General features: G+C 38.0%; 2 protein-coding genes across 3 annotated transcripts in view; one reads left to right on the top strand and one right to left on the bottom strand.

The window, feature by feature from the left end:
* Window positions 1-5,208, bottom strand: part of LOC137285260 (bifunctional 3'-phosphoadenosine 5'-phosphosulfate synthase-like) — a 55,846-nt gene extending 50,638 nt beyond the window's left edge. The window contains exon 1 of the mRNA XM_067817569.1: window positions 4,939-5,208. Coding sequence (XP_067673670.1) covers window positions 4,939-4,977 — 39 coding nt within the window. The 5' untranslated portion in view covers window positions 4,978-5,208. The remainder of the gene's footprint in view (window positions 1-4,938) is intronic.
* LOC137285262 (multiple inositol polyphosphate phosphatase 1-like) overlaps window positions 1,205-23,039 on the top strand; it is a 32,816-nt gene continuing 10,981 nt past the window's right edge. The window contains exons 1-2 of one of the 2 annotated variants that reach the window (XM_067817574.1): window positions 1,205-1,243; window positions 5,185-5,993. In XM_067817574.1, coding sequence (XP_067673675.1) covers window positions 5,234-5,993 — 760 coding nt within the window. In that variant the 5' untranslated portion in view covers window positions 1,205-1,243; window positions 5,185-5,233. Of the gene's footprint in view, window positions 1,339-5,184; window positions 5,994-23,039 lie in introns of both variants that reach the window. The other variant, XM_067817573.1, reaches the window with a different exon arrangement.

The raw sequence follows: 23,039 nt of genomic DNA, 5'->3' as shown, positions 1-23,039 counted from the left end.
TTACGAGAATTGATTTAGAATGGATTCAGGAAAAAAGATTTTGTTGCTTCGGACACAAAATAATATTCAATGTACCCAACTCATCACACAAAACATTTGGAGACATTCGTTCTAGTAATTGTCAAATCTTTCAGTACACAATTCTTTCATAAGCAGCCAGCCTAAAGCATCACCTTGGCAAAATGCCACAAATCTGTCACAAACAACACCCTAATAAAGACTAGAGCAATTTCTGTTCTGCGTTATTCACCGAGATCCAACCTTGCAGCCATACTTCAACACATAGCTAGTGGAGTCTAATACCACTCTGATCGAATCAATCTTCAACCATATTTTAGTATAGATTTCATCACTTGGCGTGTTGACTTTTTCTGCCAGTCTTCTCTAGTACAGCACATCAATATGACAGCATCTGGACAGGCATCTTAAATACATGTGTCAGTTTGACACAGTTACATTAAGTGATATTGTCACTTAATACTTTGTATTTCCAGGTGCCAGGAAAATCAGAGAAGAAAAGTTAACTGGAAAAGACCCAATTTCATACATATCAATGTTTCAAGGAGATTGGCATTTCACAAAGTTAATGTCCACGTGCACTTGTCACTTAACCTTCAGTTGCTCCATTTAAAAACCAAGGTACCTTCCTTTTATATACATGTATGCCAATTGTCTGATTGTCATTCCTGAAGTTAGTGAGTCAAAAAATGAAACATACAACTTTACGGGTGACAATATACAATAACAAACAAGAAGTTGCCATCCATAAAGTTGTACTTTTAACTATAACACCTTCATTAAAAACTGAATTTAAGCTTTACCAAGAATGTCAACACACAGTTGACTTTGTTCCTTTAATGCATCATATTACATTTATCTACAGGAGACCTTTGTCCACCAAGATGAGGCCCAGGTGATTCCACAATACAATTGATTGTTTGTTCACTTTCTAGCTTAATTCTTAATAATCTCTTGTGTACTTTTTCTGGCTATTACTTTTGTATCAGGCATTTCTACACAATGGTCAGAAAAAATTATCAGCATATTTAAAGTATGTTTCTCATTACCTAAAATATTTGTTAAGTAGAACATTTTCCACCTTTGACTGTGTCAAGTATTCCAGTGATTATGTTCATTGTCTTTCGCCGCAACAGTAACTTAAATCTGATAATGAGAAATATCTCATAACTGGTAGTCCTGAGATAAGATAACCCTGCTGAGGTCTGTCTAAATTGGGACAATGGTGAGCTCACTATTAAAATTGGGACAATTGGCTAGATGAATTACGGAAGTCTGAAATTTCACTGTCAAAATCGGGACTACACTGTTGCTGCATACGTGAGTTTTGTGTTGGGGTTTACAATTACAACCTGTTATTAACCTCTGAATATTTATTTGCACTGATCTGCTTAAAATTGTGAGCGATAACCTGCACTAATATAGGGAACAGCCATTACCTGGTTGCAGGTGCACTACCCAGGGTACAGGTGCTCTATCTCAATTTTGATCACAAAATCTTTACACTGCATATCATTGTCCACACAAAACAAGCATGACTCTTTTAGTCCAAGTACGTTTGTTAAGTGGGACACAAGTGTGTATTCTTTGACATTTTTGGTGACTGATATTCACTGTCTGGATCCAGAAAACTGTCTAAAACTGAATAATTCTATGTAGTGTATATTTCATTCCATCCAAATACCCTCTGGATATCAGGGGTGCAGATGAAAAAGGTTCCAGTGTATGCAAAACGGACCTTTTGAATTCAACAGATGAATATTGAACTGCTACTTATTCCATAAGAACTGTACTGGTTAAAATAGCCTTAATAATAAAACGTCAACAATTTCAAGCATTTCTATAACGTGAGACCATGGCCCACAAGATCTCAATTACATTGGTCATATACAAAATATTCGGGGTCATGACAAATTGCTTGGATTTTATACTCATATTAGTATGAGTTCGCTTCAAAACTTTCAAAACAAGTGAGGTCAATAAAATAAATGGAAGACATGCTTTGTTGACTTACATTTGAATCCACACCTGCATATTGAAAGTACTGTCAAGATTGCACTTTCAAAATCAGCCAAAACCCACTTTGGAGATATCAAGAGAATTTATAGCTCGGGATACATAAAGATGGAATGAACCAGATCGTAGATGTTCCTCGTATCAGGGGTCACTTGTATGATTGTGTACGCACAGGGTTTTGTAACTGCCACTTGTACTTTTTAATTCTGAAATGAAGTACCATGCTTACTAGTGTAATCAGGGAATGAATTCCTGATTCACAGTTCCCTTGATATATCTGCAATTTCATCTTATAGCTTAGATGAACCAAAAAAATATACATAATTAAAAAAGAGTTATCATTTATTCATGATAGCTTTTGACAGATAACATTCATTGTTGCTTCTGAAAAACCAAACAATTAGCCTACAATCACAAATCAAAAGTTCAATATTTTGAACTTGGGTTCAGTACGCTTGAAACGAAGCACCTGAAATACCGAACCCAATCAGAGCAGGTGGGCAAGCACTCAAGTGTAATGAAGACTTTCATTGGCTGGTTCATTTGCCGATGCTCTCAGGGCTCTCTGTTTATTGTGTATAGCCTGAGTGGTGTTAAGTTCAAATTGCACGTGGTAAGACAATGAGTTTTGTCTGTAACAGAGGTTACTTACCACAATCAATGTTATTTTTTATGTAACGTGTCAATTACTTACTTGGTTGTGTACACAACCAAGATTAGACTATTCCTGCTCATGACCTTATAATCTGGGCATCCCATGTCAAGCTCTGCAAACCAATTCACTGTGCATGCACACATAGCGATGTGCAGTACAGCTATTGAAACCACTTTTTACCCCCACTGAACTGAAATTAGTGAATCGTTTGAACTCTGATTTTTTTCCTCTCTCATTCTTTTTCAACTTTCTAAGTTGAATTTGCATTTTTAATAATTTGTTACTGTAAGTCCATACAAAAAGGTATCAAAATCTACAAAGTTGCTTGTATAAACTTTAACTGCTCAAATTTAGGGTAAATGTGGATATGTGTATATCAGTTTTCTGTCTTACATATACTAGGCACATTGAGAAACTGTGCATACAAAAAATTTAAATCTAAATTTATCAAACCTGTGTCGACTCATAAGGATTTAAACTCAGAGATTAGTGACATGTATCTAATATGCATGCACATGCCATGACATCAGTGGTTTCGTCCTTAAGGCGTGCAATATGTTGTTGCATGTGCATTCTGGGAAAGAGAAACGGAGCAAATGAACGCCACACAATACTGTCACTTTGGAAAGCTCAACCCCTGCCCATGTGATTGTTCAAAAACTTAAACAGCTATTGAAATGCATAACATGCCAAGGCTAACATCTGCACAACGTCTTGAGGCCATTGGGATGGTCTGTGGGGGGAATGCCTCACTGACAGTGGCTGCACATTTCAACTGCCACCTAACACCATTTCTGCATTGATCAGCCACGTTCTGGACGTCCACATGAAATAATGCCAAGACAGGACAGATGGATAAAGGTGACCCATATTTGCCACAGGTTTCAGACAGCAGTGATGACTGCCCGGACCATCCCAGGACTTCAATGTATTTTTCTGCAACATCATGGCCCTGGGTTAACATTCCAACAGGACAATGCCCGCCCTAATACGGCAAGAGTGCTATGGATTTCTTGCAACACCACAGTGATGACTTACTGCCTTGGCCTGCAAATTCACTGGATCTCACCCAGATAGAGCATGTTTGGGATGAGATGGATCAACGTCTACGTCATCTTCCTCATCCACCAGATAATGTCCTTTGCCTTGTAACAGAACTTGAGAGAATGGCATGACATCCCACAAGCCTTCCTTGCACGTTTAATAGGCCCTATGCATCGACGATGCATGGCTGTTCTCAATTCCGATGGTGGACATACCTGCTATTGCGCTTGTGACATGGTCGTTTGACCCCTGTTCCACTTGTGGACTCACAACGTCATTGTTATTGAAATTATCCAGACCTTTTATGGTCTCATGATCCCAAAATTCAAATTTTTATGTAACTTTGACATTGTTATCATACATATCAACTGGGACCATATTTTGAAAATGCAGTTTCTTCATGTGGCTAGTATAGATATCAGAAATAATTCAATTGCCTCACTCAGAGAACTTTCAAGTAACTTTGAGGTCTTGTTTAATTCTGCACAGCTACATTCAAGGGTTGCAGATAAGACAGCAGTCAGGAAATAATCAGTCTAGATCAATCAGTGGAAAGAGTTTTGCCCATACTCCCTTCTTTTTGCACAGTAAATTTTCTCTAAGGGAGTCAACTTATGATTAGGTGCCTGACTCTGAGGGTGCAGGTTCGAATCCCGAATTGGACTCTACCAAAAAAGTACTAGAATTGGTACTTTACTGAGAAAGTGAAATCCCAAATATGACATATGTTGCATTTGACCACTTTCTAAATGGGGTAATAGTCAAACGCTAAAATATGGGTAAGACTTCTGCTTGTATCCCCCTAAATTTTAATGATGATAAAAAATTTCTCTGAGTGGCAATGGAATATGCTAAAGCCCACCCTTATCAGCTGAGGAACACATACTCTGGCGATATCATTCGACTAGAATCAAATCGTAGAGGTGTGTGAGTGTGTGTGTGTGTGTGTGTGTGTGGGGGGGGGGGGGGGGGGGGGGGGTTGTTTGTGTGTTTGTGTGGTGTGTGGTGTGTGGTGGGAGGTGTGTATACGGGAGGAAGTCATTCCGAAATAAGTTCATTGACTGGGTTTGTCCAGGTACGATTGCAGGCAACCATGCGGTACCAAACATTGGTTGATGCTTGGGCGGATCGAAATTGACGAAAATGCTGCATTTCAATTACGCATGTCGTCACTTGCAATTAAGAACCGAAGCATGTATACTTACATGGATAGAAGATAGGATCTGCTTTCCGTCACCACTCATTATTCTTATTGCCTCTTCTTCGTACTTGGGTGGAGATGCGCTTCCCGTGCAAAACGTGCAGTCGCGTGAAGTTCCATGTAATAATTTCACATTACCCGCAAAATGTTAACTGAATTCCAGGGACCAACTTCCATAAAGAAAGTAGCACAGAATGCCTGGCTTTTGTAAGTGCGAATAATACTTAAAAAACATAAACTTATGTCTCAGTTTCAGAGTGGAGCATCGCGGAAACAGTATTTGCTGCGGAACTGACAAGATGTCAGCGGCCATGAAACTGTCAAATTTCCCAGGCGATGTCAAATTCTTTGTGATTTCTCTCTTATTCCCCATGCATCTGTCTTTGACAACCGCAAATGTCCAGAGTTCTTTCGGATCTAAAACTGCTTACGAACTCATTCATCCACCACCAGAAATCGTTATCGAAGACGAGTTTAATTCTGTTCAAGTTGGGACGTTTTCATGCTTGGCTGCACATTCCAGCTCTGTCATGCGGCATGGTGCCAGGTACCCAGGTCTCGAGGATGTTCAGAGCATATCGAAAATTCATAAGGACATTCATGACAAATTGACTTCTGACAAATTTCAACAACTGAAAGAGTGGAAGAATTCTTTTCCTCAAAATAATGACAAAATGTTAATGGCTTTAGGGGAAGAGGAACAACTTCATCTTGGTCAGAGAACTGCAAGACGATTAAGATCGTTATTTGTAGATGAAGATATGGAAAATTTTAGATTTCTTGTGTCAAGCAAACAGAGAACTCAGGAAAGTGGAAATGCTTACTATGAAGGATTCTTACAGGCTTTGATGGGAGACTCTGAGGAAGGAGACATGGATTCGGAATTGAGCGATGAAACTTTGAGGTTTCATGAAAGGTGTCAAAAGTACATTCATACAGTTGACAAGAATAAAACTGCTATAGTGGAATTTTATAAATTTCTTTCTGGGAAAGAAATGACCAACATTATGAAGAAGGTCCATTCTAAATTGGGAATTCCAGACGATCTCCTAAAAACAGGTAGGCAAATATCTTGTGAGCACTTTTCTTATATTGGTACCACCGTTTTTGCTACTTTCAATTGTTATATTGACAAATAAAAAAACCAAACCCAGCTATGTTTAGAGAAAACCATAACCTAACTCTTACCCTAACACTAAACCCTTCCGATCATGTGCAGGAAATATGTTCAGTAGTGCAAGTGTAAGTAAATTTATCCATATCTACTTACAATATATTGCAAGAGTGCAGATTAGTTGGTGCAACTTATTGTATTCATATTGGGTTCAGTATACTAGTATCTGAATCTAACTCCTGTTTCACATACCCTTTGCAATCTTTACGGATAGCTGGGTTCGGTTAAGGTACGTTACACCCAAAACTGTGCTTGATGATGATGATGATGATGATGATGATGATGATGATGATGATGATGACGATGTTGATGATTTGGATGTTTGCTCAATTTGCCAAAAGTTGTAGTAGGGATGGGAGGGTTGGGTTGGTATTCAATTTGTTTGTTTTTATGTTTTGTTTTTGTATTATTTTCTATGTTGACTTTAGTTGATTATGTGGGATTGTAAATGACCTAAAGGCCAGTTGTGATAAGAAATCTAAGGCTTTGTAGGTTGGGATGTTATTTAGTGAGCTTAGGAGTGTTTGTAGTGGTTTGTGTGTGTTCCTGTCCAGTGAACTCTTCAGCACCATTGTGTGTTGTTCGTCGTGTGAGCAGTGTAGTAGACATGTTCCGGCATTTCGGTTTCGGTGTCTGTTTAGTGTTTGAACATACAGGTTAGAATTGACCGTCAGTATGCCATGTTTGTCATTAGAGGTTGCCGACATGATGGGGTTGTCAGGCTTGCTGACTTGGTGGACATGTCCTCATAATCATATCTCAATTGCATAGATCAACACTCACGCTGTTAATTACTGGATTGTCTGATCCAGGTTTGATCATTTACAGAACGTCACCATACAGTTGGTGTTGAGATTGGTGTAAAACTAAACTCAATCACTCATTCACTGTTTGGCGTGTTTTTTTTATTTTATATATAGTTTTTGTGACCTGTTTGTAAGTTGGTTATGGCCTTGTCAAAATGTTTGGCTTCATTGTTCTATTTTAGTGTTTACAGTGGCTTTTTTAGCAGATGATTTAGCTTAGAATTTGATTTTTGGTATTTACATTGCCACCCCCAAAAAGATTTTTTGTTTTACTATTCTTTCTACATCGTCTTAGATAATGATATGTTTAAGTTAACTTAAACGCACCAACATAGGCAGGGATCTATATGAACTCTACTGTTTGCCTAAAGCTTGTATATCCTGAATGTTTTTTATTTTCTCATTAATTAGCTTCTTTAGATTGGGTTTCTGGTCAATTTGTATTTTTATTGCTTGGAGCACACCGAGAGAGTCTGTTAGAATTAAAATGTGATTGCATCGTTTGACAAGTGGGTCATTCATGCCCATGGATTTTGCCAAGAAAACTGATTGTCTGTCAAGGAGTTTGGGAATCTTGAACTCTGTCCCTATCCCTTACAGATTATCATTAGTACAGGTAGTTACTCCTTTACACTTTCACAATCATCATAGGTAGCAGAGATTAAAAAATCCCATCCCATTGACACCCGAAACAAGTCAGTTTTCATTTCAGGCAATCACGGATTGGTATCTTACTTGTCTAGGGGCCACTAGATAATTTCAGCTTATGGTTTCAAACTGCAAATAAACTTGGATATCTTTTCATATCTGCTAAAAACATAGCTATTAAGTTTCACAATGATAGTAAACTAGCGTTATCTTTCTTTGCTATTTATCACTTTTCAGGAAATAGTCCACTAAAGTTTAGCATCAAGTACCATGCTGATTTATCCTTTTTATATTATAATTACATCAGACTTCATTATGTCATAAAAATCAGGGCAAGTGGAAAATTAGTCAGGACAAGTGACTTTAAAAAACATTTTTGAACCCCTGTATCCAATGAAATTTGAGGAAACTTTATGTTTATATTAAATCTGAAAAATTGCACCTGGTATAATGCTTTGCTACTCAATATTTTAACATTTTGGTCTCGAAAATTTGGTGCTATCTTCAGAGCAAGATGAACAAATCAACAATGAATAAACATGAGCACCTTGAGATTGTGATTGTGATTGTGGCCCAAAAAATCAACCTGCAAAGGTACAACCACATTGTTAAATTAAGTTCAGATATTCCTGGTCCTGCTTTTGATTGAATGAAATGAAAGAGACAGGGTGTTGACTGACAATTAGAAAGGTTACAGTTAGCACCATGATGCCCATTTGCTAAGGACGCCTGTTGATATAGATCACACTGTGGCCATGCACTGTTTATTTAATTTTGTGCTTAAATATATAAAATAACTCTTAATCCATTACATGTATCTGAATTCTGATGCCAAAAATGAAATCAGGGGTATCCAATTACCCTGTGTGCCAAATTTTTTACAAATACACCCCAAAACAGCAAAGTTATGGAAAAATTAAGATATTTTCGACGAATAAAGTGGTCTGCGATTTTTCAGTAATTATGACCTCGCTTAATCCAAACCTGGACCCAGAATTTTTACACTTTAATTGCCTCTAAAATATTTATTTATGGTCTGATTTTCAAAAGGAACAGTGATCTGAAATCAGCAGAATGCCAGCTATCAGACAATGTTTTTTGTATTCAGTTATCTATAATATGAAAAAATCATTTGGTATAGCTAATCACAGGGACTGATATTCATTTACCAAATATCAATTGATCATCAATAAATATTGTAGAAGTAACCTATTTTAAATCACTGGTGAGCAGTGACATATTTCTGCAATGATTACTAACATGTTAAGCAGCCCGTAAATAAACACCTAACTTTGTACACTGTTTGAGTAAATTTTTATCAACAATATAATCAATGATTGAACAGACTAATTATTTTTCCTTTTGACAGTTTTTTATTGCTAATTATTGATAATTTTATACTGACCTACCATTTGCATGTTTCATGTCTTTTGGCCTCAGGGTTGAAAATGCATTTGACAGTTTGTATCCTTTATCCTTTATCATGGTTATCCTGTATGTTTATTGTCAGTCCAAACCCAGTTGACTCATTGGTTAGATCATTGATCGTTTTTTGTTCTTCTGTGTTTTTGCATGTTGAACATCAATAAACAACTGCCTAGTGAATTTCCTGCCAGTGCATAATAATGCATTGAAAATATGAAATATGTATATTAGATATTTGTAATCCATTTGTCCATGTTCATGAGTATGCTACAGAATCTGGTGTTCACATTCCTGTGTTGACTGCATTGACTACACATGGTAGGCTCAACAGTTCTATGATATATGCTGTAACTAACAGAACTGTAACAGATGAATTATAGAAGTGTTCGAGCAATTATCTGCTGGATATCACTGTATTTCTGTCAGCTTTTATGTTCTCAGAAGATATTCTTGTACCTTATATTCACATATATATTTTATTATTACTAGACATGGCTACATTACTGTCCTTATAAACTTGTGAAAATCTGTGCTAGAATTGATCTACTGTGACCCGTGCTTGTCAAAATCGATGACTTATGGATCACTTGCTTAGGCTCACTGTACATGGCTGTCACATGTCCACATCCCAATTTGTGTAGATCGATGCTCAATTTACTGAAGTTATGATGATGTTAATCACTGGATTGTCTTGTCCACTGGATTGATAATTTACAGTCTGTCATCATACAGCTGAAGTAATCCTGATTATGAATATGGCTTGACTTAAATGACCTGATCTCGGAAACACAGCTGCAGTGGGTTATGTAAACAAGGTGGTAGTTTCAGCTACAGATTCAGCGACTTTAAAAAGTGGTATGTAGGTTGCATCAACAGAACTCCCACTACCTTCCTTCGGAAAAATACCAAACATAGCTGAAAGCTCATGAAACGATTTGAGGTGGAATATAAATTTTGTGATGTGTTTTGTAAAGTCACCTGAGAGGAATCATTCTGTCCATGACGTTGAACATTGGAGAATGTGTACTGACATACTGAATGTTTATGGCAACTTCTGTATTTTAAATGAAGATAAAGAAGAATAACTCTTGTAACTGTTGCAAATCATTGTCACTGTGTTCTGCATGCAAGCAGGATTGCAAACCTATTGGACTACTGCAACACAAGGTAAAATGATAAGAGACATCTTGCAAATAAAAATGTCTGTTCATAGCTTAATTGTGAATCGTATTTGTCAGCTCCACTGTGTTGGCCAGGTAGTGTCTGAATGTGAGAAATGTGATTCTGGTGATATTGAAGATGAATTTCATGTATTGTTTAATTGTGCAAGGTTTTCATATTCATGATTGTTATTTTGGTTGAAACATATTTTTATTCCCAAAGAAATATGGATCTGAAAAAATAAACTTGCTTATAGAAATGACCTCTGCAGGTTATGAGCTGACACAGCTGGTGATACGTTTTACAAATAAGTGCTAAGCATATTGGACTGTTGCTCAAAAGGGATACACGTTGTATAAAGCTAGTATAGGAATCAGTGGTCACTGGACAAGTATGATAATGCAGTTATCATTTCATTATGAAATTAAAATTGCTCAGATCTTTTGCCTTTACCAATAAAGATTGCTTGGATCTTTTGCCTTTACCAATAAAGATGTTAACTGTTTGAAGGATGGGTGGCTGACCTAAACTGTGGCTGTAGGTGTTCATGTCAGGTCATACCCATATGTTTATAAAAGTACAAAATCTTTCTGAAAATGTGAATGATATCGTCAGATTTATACCCACATGCAGTGGTAGTAGAGGGAAATGGTTGTGCGTTCATAAGATGTCTGTCCTTGAAACCTTTCTTATTGTTTACACTTCCTATCCAAATTGAAAGTTCATTATCCCCTACTTTTAGTATGTATTAAAATCTGTTATTTACTAATACCCTTCACACTTGAGGTGGAAATGAACCGGAATGCTCTCAAAATGAAAATTTCTGGAGACTCCTGGAAAATCGAACTGAATTCTAACACTTCTTACTGCATTCCGAATGCATTTCAACTACAGTAAAGTTCACTTATAACGTACATGCTTACAACGAATTGCCAGTTACTACAAACAAATTCAGAAGTCCCGACTGCTTTCCTACATATTGTTATGAATTAACTTCCATATACACCGAACACTGATAGTACGAATTATCTGTTACACCAAACAAATTGACAGGTCCCTCTGTGCTATTTCACGCGTTGATTGACGTGTTTACAGCTGATCCGAATCCACTCATGTGTCATCTCATGTGTCACCAATTAGCTTGTGAAAACAAACAGGCTTCCTCACATGGGATCAAGGGGATAATAAAATAAACGTACCTGTGAACTTTTATCATTTATTTAATCTCGTTATTCTTGTTAGCATTGTCAAGGCATAAATAGCGATCTGGGAAACGTAAAGCTCTAGATCTCGACACAAAATACCAAATCATCCAAGCTGTAGATGCAGGCGGTAAATCCAAGACTGACATTGCAGCAGACTTGGACATACAGATGTCAAGGCCAATCAGTCGTGGTTAGAGAGATTTAAGAAGCGACGAGGCATATGTTCAGCCATGACACACGGAGTAAGCTCGTCTGTTGACAGCAAGTCAGTTGATGGTTGGCTGACGTCATAGAAGCACAAAATTACCGATTTTGTTAAAGATGCATGATAAAATACATGATCAATGATGAAATGAATGATCCAATGTTGACAATTATATGTTCGTTGGTTTTGTCTTATTTTATTTTCTGTGTGAACATGATCTTGTCTGAAACCAATGACGTGGTGATGATTCTTGATCATTTACAAATATTCACAAACATTCCCGAATCGCTTAGAACGAACTTTGTTTGCTTACAACAAACTGAAAACAACAATCCCTTTGAGTTTGTTATAAACGAATATTAATGTATTCGGGTCAGTTCTTGAAACATGCCCAAATGTTTTGAACATGTTCAAAACTTTTAAGGTACATTCGAAGTGGAAACATATTGAGCAGCATATGAGGTTCATTCTAACTGCATCCTTACTGCATTCTAAATATTTTTACTGCATTCCAAGTATTCTGAACATATTCGAGGGAGAATAGAAAAGACAAGCAACTTCAAATCCTGTCAGGATGTCTTGAATGTGGATCGAATCAGTCAGAATGTATCTCGATTGCTGCTGGACTTTAGCTAAAATATTCTTTGAAATCTATCAGAATATTTCGACGGAAGCTCGAATATACTGCAGATACATTTCGAATACAGTCAGAACATCCTGAATGCTCTTCAAATTAGCCCTGATGTCATCAGAACACCGCTGAATCACATAAAACCATGAACACCTCTCAATGAAAAATCAGGTAGCACATCGGACACACATTCTTACGAAGCTTGAAAAGTTGTTTATTTTGGGATTCTTTCCTGAATGCAGTCCACATTTTGGAGATATCTGTTTCTTGCTGCTTATCCTTGATTCCTTTCAATTCAAAACAAGTGTGAATGGGCTTTTAGAAAGTGTTATAGCAAATATAATACACATATATATTACATCTGACCACTTTCTAATCGAAATGGTATTATGTATTCATAGAATTTGACAAGTTCAGATATTACTTCCCTTTCTATACTAAAAATGTCAAAAGTAAATTCTGAAGTACTGTTACCAATTTAATGAACTGATGCTTGTTTGAAGGCATGTCCATCTACAAGTCTGATCAGTCCACCTGTATGTGCCATTTTTTATTTAATCTCTACTCAGGAAATCTGTGATAGAATAGGTCTTCGGCAATCCATACTTGACATAAAAGGTGACTATGCTTGTCGTAAGAGGCGACTAGCGGGATGGAGTGGTCAGAATCACAGACTTGGTTGACACATGTCATCAACTCCCAATTGTGCAGATCAATGCTGATGCTGTTGAACACTGGATTGTCTGGTCCACACTTGATTATAACTGGAATACTGATGAGTGCAGCATAAAACTAACCTCACTCACACATTAACCTCACTGTCATGATGTGTATCGTATTGTAACCTTGTCAATCATCTCAGTTTGTTATCAAATTGATGTTTTGCTGGGTATTTTCTGAAGGTTTGATGGATCATACCAAATATGGTGTATGTGATCATGATGAGGCATACCAAATATGTTGTATGTGATCATGATGGATCATGCCAAATATGATGTACGTAATCATGATGGATCATACCAAATGTGTTGTATGGGATCATGATGGATCATACCAAATATTGTGTATATGATCATGATGGATCATACCATATCTGATGTATGTGATCATGATGGATCATACCAAATATGGTATATGTGATCATGATGGATCATGCCAAATTTGATGTATGTGATCATGATGGATCATGCCAAATATGGTGTATGTTATCATGATGGATCATACCAAATATTGTGTATGTGATCATGATGGATCATACCAAATCTGTTGTATGTGATCATGATGGATCATACCAAATATGTTGTATGTGATCATGATGGATCATACCAAATCTGATGTATGTGATCATGATGGATCATACCAAATCTGATGTATGTGATCATGATGGATCATACCAAATATGATGTATGTGATCATGATGGATCATACTAAATATAGTGTATGTGATCATGATGGATCATACCAAATATGATGTATGTGATCATGATGGATCATACCAAATATGGTGTATGTGATTATGATGGATCATACCAAATCTGTTGTATGTGATCATGATGGATCAAACCAAATCTGATGTATGTGATCATGATGGATCATACCAAATATGGTGTCTGTGATCATGATGGATCATACTAAATATTGTGTATGTGATCATGATGGATCATGACAAATATGGTGTAGGTGATCATGATGGATCATACCAAATATTGTGTATGTGATCATGATGGATCATATCAAATATGTTATATGTGATCATAATGGGGCATACCAAATATGGTGTATGTGATCATGATGGATCATACCAAATATGATGTATGTGATCATGATGAGATACAATACGTCCATTTTGTCTCACTGTAGTTGAGAATGCATGTGGGAGTGGAGTAAATCAAGGTATAAGGTGGATGCTAAATCAATTAAAATATTGACCAATGTAACCCTGAAACAAGACAGCTGCCACATCAATGTCAGTGCCTGGTCAATATACAATAATGTAGACATGCACGGGGTCAGTTTCCTGACTAAAGGTGGCGAGTAGGTTGTGGTTACCTGTCTACAAAACACTTGACTATTGAAATGACCATAACAACTGCCTTGCTTCAGCAACCATGCGTATCGTAAGACGAGACTAACAGGGTCAGGTGGCCATGAATGTGTTTTGGTTCAAGCATGTCAGTGTATCCCAATTGATACACATGATGTCAAATGCTGGATTTTGGTCCAGATTCAGTTACAACAGACGGACTAAATCACACAGATAGAATAAAGGTCAAAAACAAATAACATACTACATATGTGTCACAGATTGTTTTTTTTAGGATTGTTCTTGTTTGTAATAAAACATCCAGACAAAGGTTAAGCTGCGGAGTAGCTCGAGGAAGATACATCTCAATCACTCTGGGCCTCCTTTTGTCGTAAGTCACTAAGGTAGCCTTAATGCAGTGCTAGAGAATGGGAGTTAAGGTTAACCTCAGTAAAATGCTTTTTGAAAGGAGCTCGAGGAATGTTAAGTAATGTAAGGTGTGCTGTGCCGATGGCTAATGGTGTTCTGATGTGTTGATTGTGTGGCCAGAATGTGTGGTATTTGGTTAATGGTGTGTCGATGTGCCTGAGTAGTGTTGATTGTGTGCTCAGAATGTGTGGTATTTGGCTAATGTTGTGCCGATGTGACCCATTAGTGTTGGTTGTGTGGCCAGAATGTGTGGTATTTGGTTAATGGTGTCCTGATATGCCCCAGTAGTGTTGATTGTGTGGCCAGAATGTGTGGTATTTGGCTAATGGTGTGCTGATGTGCCTGAGTAGTGTTGATCGTGTGGCCAGAATGTTTGGTATTTGGTTAATGGTGTCCTGATATGCCCCAGTAGTATTGATTGTGTGGCCAGAATGTGTGGTATTTGGCTAATGGTGTGCTGATGTGCCTGAGTAGTGTTGATCATGTGGCCAGAATGTGTGGTATTTGGTTAATGGTGTCCTGATATGCCCCAGTAGTGTTGATTGTGTGGCCAGAATGTTTGGTATTTGGCTAATGGTGTGCTGATGTGCCTGAGTAGTGTTGATCATGTGGCCAGAATGTGTGGTATTTGGTTAATGGTGTGCTGATGTGCCTGAGTAGTGTTGATTGTGTGGCCAGAATGTGTGGTATTTGGCTAATGGTGTGCTGATGTGCCTGAGTAGTGTTGATCATGTGGCCAGAATGTGTGGTATTTGGTTAGTGGTGTGCTGATGTGCCTGAGTAGTGTTGATCATGTGGCCAGAATGTGTGGTATTTGGCTAATGGTGTGCTGATGTGCCTGAGTAGTGTTGATTGTGTGGCCAGAATGTGTGGTATTTGGCTAATGGTGTGCTGATGTGCCTGAGTAGTGTTGATTGTGTGGCCAGAATGTGTGGTATTTGGCTAATGGTGTGCTGATGTGCCTGAGTAGTGTTGATTGTGTGGCCAGAATGTGTGGTATTTGGCTAATGGTGTGCTGATGTGCCTGAGTAGTGTTGATCATGTGGCCAGAATGTGTGGTATTTGGTTAGTGGTGTCATTTTGTGCCCTAGTAGTGTTGATCGTGTGGCCAGAATGTGTGGTATTTGGCTAATGGTGTGCAGATGTGCCTGAGTAGTGTTGATTGTGTGGCCAGAATGTTTGGTATTTGGTTAGTGGTGTCATTTTGTGCCCTAGTAGTGTTGATCGTGTGGTCGAGGTATGTGGTATTTGATTGGAGCATAGAAACGAATGATTTTACATACTTAAACTAAATGTCTATGTGAAATGAGTCAATGTCCACAGGATATTCTGTAGACAGTGAGTCCAAAATGCAGACGAAATCTGAAGAAGTTAGCAGAAGTTATGGGTTAATGGTGAAGAACCTCCCATTAGTCATTTGCACCAAGAAGATGCATATATATCACACAGATAATGACACTACTGAAAACTAGTTTTGTATATACAAATTCTGTCAACCTTTATACATGCTGTTTGCTGTTTAATGTAAAGAAACATCCTGCTGTTCCTGTGAGTCCTCTGCTAGCTTTTATGACACCCAACAACCACATGTTCCCAGTGTTCACTGCACTCTGTGCTCATCTGACATGCCATATTACCGCCAGCCTTGGATTTGAGAACAATTTAGCCTATATCTGTTTCCTAACTGTTGCCTCCAGTAAAGGTAAATCAACTGACAGCAGTAAGTTCTCTGCAGACACTTCTCCCCTTAATTACTGTCATGGTATGCACATATTGGCATTGTTGCATTATGCAATCAATATGATATACAATGTCAGAGAATTGTCAGTCTTGATTATCTTTGTGAAACATATTAGAAATGTAATGGAGGCAAACAATGGCTAGACTAGCCAACTATCAATACCTGGATAGTATATTTATCAACTGGAACCAGTAGGAGATAGCTCTGGGACTACATGGTACAATCTTCCTACAATGGAATTACATCACAATGCTTTTCAGGCCACTGGGACATCATGGGTATCTTGACATTACAATCAAATGACATCACTTATATTTCTATGCCACTGAAGCTAGGTAGTGTGGTACTGTTTACATGTGTGAGGAACACATATTTGGGCCAATGAATATTTCTGTTGGATTTTGTCTTCAAACCAACCAACAATTTATATTTTGTAGCATGCTTGACTATATATTTATTAAATACATATTTATTAAATACAAGTGGAGTTCATGTAACATTACTGTAAGTTAGCCACATTCAGCGCTTTCCGTTGACCTTCAATCATGGCCTGGAAATGACTTTGACAAAAGCTGGCATCTAGACTGCAGTACCACCCGGACAGAGCACACCCTGTTAATGTTGAAGGCAGTCACAGGATGTGTATCTTGTCTCGGCTGACCATGTGATGCCCTACTGAAGTCATGCTCTTCTGTGTCAATGTTCAGCGCAGACGACCCACCTAATTCAGTTTTTCAATGATAATGCAATGATAATGGAGGTTTCTATAGTTTAGCTTTAAAATTTTTCACCAGAAACTATCTGTTTATGAAGAAGAAGGGCAATAGGGAAAGCAGACAAACTTCACTTAGAGAAGAGTACATCAGCCCTGACAAAACCACATCCTGTTTATGAAGGGTAAGGACACAGGATTACATCCTGTTTCATCAAATTTTTAGGTCCTGACTTTACCTGGATTGTCTAACCACGAATGAGTTTTTTCTCTATGGGTCAGTGTGAGCCATGGAGTCACTGACCCATAAAATCTGTTAGAAAGAGGCTGTTGGAGATCTTGGACTTAAACGTCTCAAGATGCTTACTAATGAGGTTAGGTTATTAAAAGGGGTTTATCACTTAAGATTTGTCCAAGTGATCTGACAATACAGAGGTTACAGGCAGTTTATCTTCAAACACTTAGTAAGAAGATTAATGAAAGTTATTCTCCGTCAGGAAATGCAAGTTAATTAAGTAACTAAACAGATGTGAACCGTCAAGACAATGGCAGTATGTGGCAGGTCTTTAGGCAATGAAGTCTCTTTAGTTGACTATACAGATAATCTCTCACTCCTTCTAGGACAGTATACCTGATATGATGTGGTGATATGGTAATTTCGTGTGAAAAGTGGTGATATGGCTTTAGTCATATCTTGATGAGAGGTTCACATCCTTTCACAGCAAGGATTTGGAAGTGTGGCGATCCACATCACTCGGACATCAGTGTACAAGAAACCTCTAGATGGCGTTATATGCCTGTACACACTCCAATTCCATAGCTACGTACATTGGCCTCAAACTCATAATATCAGGAATGGAATCTCAGAGCTGGAAGAATGTGCTTGCAAAGTTAAAAATTGGATGTCATCAACCTTCCTTAAAGTCAAAGTGACAAAACTGAATCCAGGACCTCCCAGCAACCTAACAAAATTATAGTCAGTTGGATCATCTGTCATAGCACCCTCCACATCTGTCAGGAACCTAGGTGTTCAGATGGACAGGGTCATGTCTAACAAGACTCAAGCCCTTAAGACAACCAGAACCGTAAACTTCAAGCTTTGTACAGAAAACATCAGACGATATCTGGATGTCGATACCACCAAAACTGTTATGCATGGATATGTCACTTCCCATTGGGAATGCATGTGCTTTGTATTGTTACGAGAGTGTATTTTCTGTCTGTAAATTGTATTATTTATTATGTAATAATTATTATTTATTGTTTTGATTGATAATTATTGTGGGTCATATTTCATATCATTAATGTTCAGCGGTATTCATATTTTGGCAGTAGGCTTTCCGGAAGTGCTTTAGAGTTACCTCCTCTTGAGTTTATGTTTCGATTAATTGTTGACTTTCAGGAGACTGTTAGAGCATTCCACGTTAGCTGCGATGGTCGTATGTGCTCGAACTTTCAGGAAATAATTGAATGTATCTTTAAAGGCTAGTTGCCGTGTTGCCAACATGGAAATATATGGAAATACACACAGATAACTGGAGTACATAACTTTGCATATCCATCAATGCCTGATCTACATAACTGCTGCCTGACTTTGGTGAGTTGATGTGGGGATTTCTTACACCTTTTGTCATGGCAAATTTTTAACCGTAACAAAATCTCTGTGTGTGTGTGGTGATAAGTTGCAGATGTTTGTGCAACTAACTATATCATAAGAAAAATATACGATGAAATATTTTTCCATATATTTGTGAATGTTATATAAATGTGAGATATGTCTAAAAAGTACTATGAAGTATATTTATGTTGCCTTTGTTTTTATTTTGTATCAAAACCCCAGTGAAGTATAAAATGGGCTGGTCCAAATGCCTCCTCATCTAACAAGCAAAAGTCACTCAACCGTGACTATGTCAGGGTCGTCTAATTGCTACTATTTACCTGTTTTGTAAATTAGACGAAACAGGTTGACACCGGACAGAGGATGGAGCCTTTGTCCTGAAACATTCATCAAGGATTTCTGTTCTACATTAGACCCTGAGGTTCACGATTGCTCTGTAACGTCAAAAGTATGTTGAATTATTACTTTAAACTCTGTTTCATCATCCATGGCAAGTCAGTCTTTATTTAATAGTGCCATTCACCCTATTGCTGTCCAAAGGAAGTCAGTTCAAGTCTGAGTCTGTGAAGTCTTGTGCAGAAGATCCACAATGAAGATTCTTTATGGCAGCTGCCATCCCCAGGACAGTCTGCACACCCTGCAGGCACTTCTGGACACTCCTGTGGATGGAAGAATTGAAACTTTTACCCCAACTGGATGTTTTTGGAAGACCTTTTATGTCTCAACCACCTTAATAGGAGGCTACAAACTTCTGATCTCTAATCATTGTCTTTTTTGGTAGTGCTACAGCCTACTTTAGACACCTTGTTAGCTTTTGATCCATTGTCCAAGAATCTGGGTTTTATTTGATGATCTTCCTTTTATCTAAGAAAGATTCCACTCTCCTCATGATCTTCAGGGCAGTGACTCAGCATTTTCTCACTGGTCTAACATGCTTCGAATGACCCATTTTCATAATCCAGTCAGATATCACAACAGTAGACTGGGACATCCACAGAACGAGCCCAATGAAGTCACTTACTCTGTTGGATCTTGCAGTCTAATGGTTCATGCTGACAGACACCCTACACATCATAGTCAGAGCTGGACAGATTCCAATGCTGCAGAACACCATCCCCAACGTCCTTTGCAACATGCCACACATTTCTAACCTAGTGGACAAGTCCAGAGATTTTCCATTTGATTTGCCTGGGGTTCAGCAATCCTCAGGTGGATCTATATTTGCAATGCTCATCTACCAATGTCCATTTGACCAATTCCAGAACCAGCGGGACTATGACCATCATGGCAATCTTCTGGGAAGATCAAGATGTTTTGGTGTTCCCTTCCACATTCCTTCAGTCAACCAAGAAGACTTATCCGATTTTGGTTGCCTTCTGGCCGGCAAAAGGCACTCACAAGTGCTCTTTTTCAGAAATTTTTCACAGCCAGAGATTATTCCAAGAGAGTTGCTGAAGCGATTACATTGGCACTTCATACATCAACTCTTTTTTTCAATGATAATAGGTGTAAGATGTTCGATCAGAACTGCAAGATATAGGGTACTTCTTCAGTAATTTTGTGTCAGCAATTTTGCTTTTACAGAGCATTTGCTTATACAGAGCTCTCATTCTGCCAATTCAGTGCTCTGAATATTTATCTCAAGGCCTCACAAGATTGTCAAAGACCGACATTGGCAGCTCCTCATTCCACTGTCCACAGCATCTACAGTGGAAGTTTCTGGAACTAGCATCTTCTTCTGGATGAGTTCAGTCATCTCTGATAAGTATTTTAAGTGCACAATTTGTGGATGAGAGTGAAAACCTCCATGACAGGTGTATATATATATTATTACTTGTGCTGTGATGAAGTAAATTTAATCACATTAATCTTTTTGGGGTCAGATGTTCATTTTCTTATGACATTTTAGGGTCACAAAAATAACTTGAACTGTTGAAACTCACACCAGCCCTCTACCTTGAGTATGCTGTGAGGGGACTTACAGCAGCAGTGTGTGCATGAATGTTTTATTTCAGCTTGCTGTAGTCACAAAGTTGTATAGATGAACTAAAGTCACCAGCATCATGTGGTGTACGTGTGTCAGAGTTAAATGTCATTTGTCTATTACTTGACAACACATCCATGTGTGATCTTTTTATCTCAGGAAGATGCATGAACTATCATGTCCATTGCCCTTATCCATGTGTTATCTTTTTGTCTCAGGAAGATGCATGAAGTATCATGTCCATTGCCCTTATCCATGTATGGTCTTTTTATGTCAGGAAGATACATGAAGTATCATGTGCATTGCCCTTATCCATGTATGATCTTTTTATCTCAGGAAGATACATGAAGTATCATGTCCATTGCCCTTATCCATGTATGGTCTTTTTATCTCAGGAAGATGCATGAAGTATCATGTGCATTGCCCTTATCCATGTATGGTCTTTTTATCTCAGGAAGATACATGAAGTATCATGTGCATTGCCCTTATCCATGTATGATCGCTTTATCTCAGAAAGATGCATGAAGTATCATGTCCATTGCCCTTATCCATGTGTGGTCTTTTTATCTCAGGAAGATGCATGAAGTGTCATGTCCATTGCCCTTATCCATGTATGGTCTTTTTATCTCAGGAAGATGCATGAAGTATCATGTCCATTGCCCTTATCCATGTATGATCGCTTTATCTCAGAAAGATGCATGAAGTATCATGTCCATTGCCCTTATCCATGTATGGTCTTTTTATCTCAGGAAGATACATGAACTATCATGTCCATTGCCCTTATCCATGTGTTATCTTTTTATCTCAGGAAGATGCATGAAGTATCATGTCCATTGCCCTTATCCATGTATGGTCTTTTTATCTCAGGAAGATGCATGAAGTATCATGTGCATTGCCCTTATCCATGTATGATCGCTTTATCTCAGAAAGATGCATTAAGTATCATGTCCATTGCCCTTATCCATGTATGGTCTTTTTGTCTCAGGAAGATGCATGAAGTATCATGTCCATTGCCCTTATCCATGTATGGTCTTTTTATCTCAGGAAGATGCATGAAGTATCATGTCCATTGCCCTTATCCATGTATGATCGCTTTATCTCAGAAAGATGCATGAAGTATCATGTCCATTGCCCTTATCCATGTGTTATCTTTTTATCTCAGGAAGATGCATGAAGTATCATGTCCATTGCCCTTATCCATGTATGGTCTTTTTATGTCAGGAAGATGCATGAAGTATCATGTCCATTGCCCTTATCCATGTATGGTCTTTTTATCTCAGGAAGATGCATGAAGTATCATGTGCATTGCCCTTATCCATGTATGGTCTTTTTATCTCAGGAAGATACATGAAGTATCATGTGCATTGCCCTTATCCATGTATGGTCTTTTTATCTCAGGAAGATGCATGAAGTATCATGTCCATTGCCCTTATCCATGTATGGTCTTTTTATCTCAGGAAGATGCATGAAGTATCATGTCCATTGCCCTTATCCATGTGTGGTCTTTTTATCTCAGGAAGATGCATGAAGTATCATGTGCATTGCCCTTATCCATGTATGGTCTTTTTATCTCAGGAAGATACATGAAGTATCATGTGCATTGCCCTTATCCATGTATGGTCTTTTTATCTCAGGAAGATGCATGAAGTATCATGTCCATTGCCCTTATCCATGTGTGGTCTTTTTATCTCAGGAAGATGCATGAAGTATCATGTGCATTGCCCTTATCCATGTATGATCGCTTTATCTCAGGAAGATGCATGAAGTATCATGTCCATTGCCCTTATCCATGTATGGTCTTTTTATCTCAGGAAGATACATGAAGTATCATGTGCATTGCCCTTATCCATGTATGATCGCTTTATCTCAGGAAGATGCATGAAGTATCATGTCCATTGCCCTTATCCATGTGTGGTCTTTTTATCTCAGGAAGATACATGAACTATCATGTCCATTGCCCTTATCCATGTGTTATCTTTTTATCTCAGGAAGATGCATGAAGTATCATGTCCATTGCCCTTATCCATGTATGATCGCTTTATCTCAGAAAGATGCATGAAGTATCATGTCCATTGCCCTTATCCATGTATGGTCTTTTTATCTCAGGAAGATACATGAACTATCATGTCCATTGCCCTTATCCATGTGTTATCTTTTTATCTCAGGAAGATGCATGAAGTATCATGTCCATTGCCCTTATCCATGTATGGTCTTTTTATCTCAGGAAGATGCATGAAGTATCATGTGCATTGCCCTTATCCATGTATGATCGCTTTATCTCAGAAAGATGCATTAAGTATCATGTCCATTGCCCTTATCCATGTATGGTCTTTTTGTCTCAGG

Source organism: Haliotis asinina, chromosome 5 (genome assembly GCF_037392515.1).
Source record: "Haliotis asinina isolate JCU_RB_2024 chromosome 5, JCU_Hal_asi_v2, whole genome shotgun sequence".
Taxonomy (NCBI): Eukaryota; Metazoa; Mollusca; class Gastropoda; order Lepetellida; family Haliotidae; genus Haliotis; species Haliotis asinina.
The sequence above is the reverse complement of the archived record's forward strand: the minus strand, read 5'-3'. Positions and strand labels throughout refer to the sequence as shown.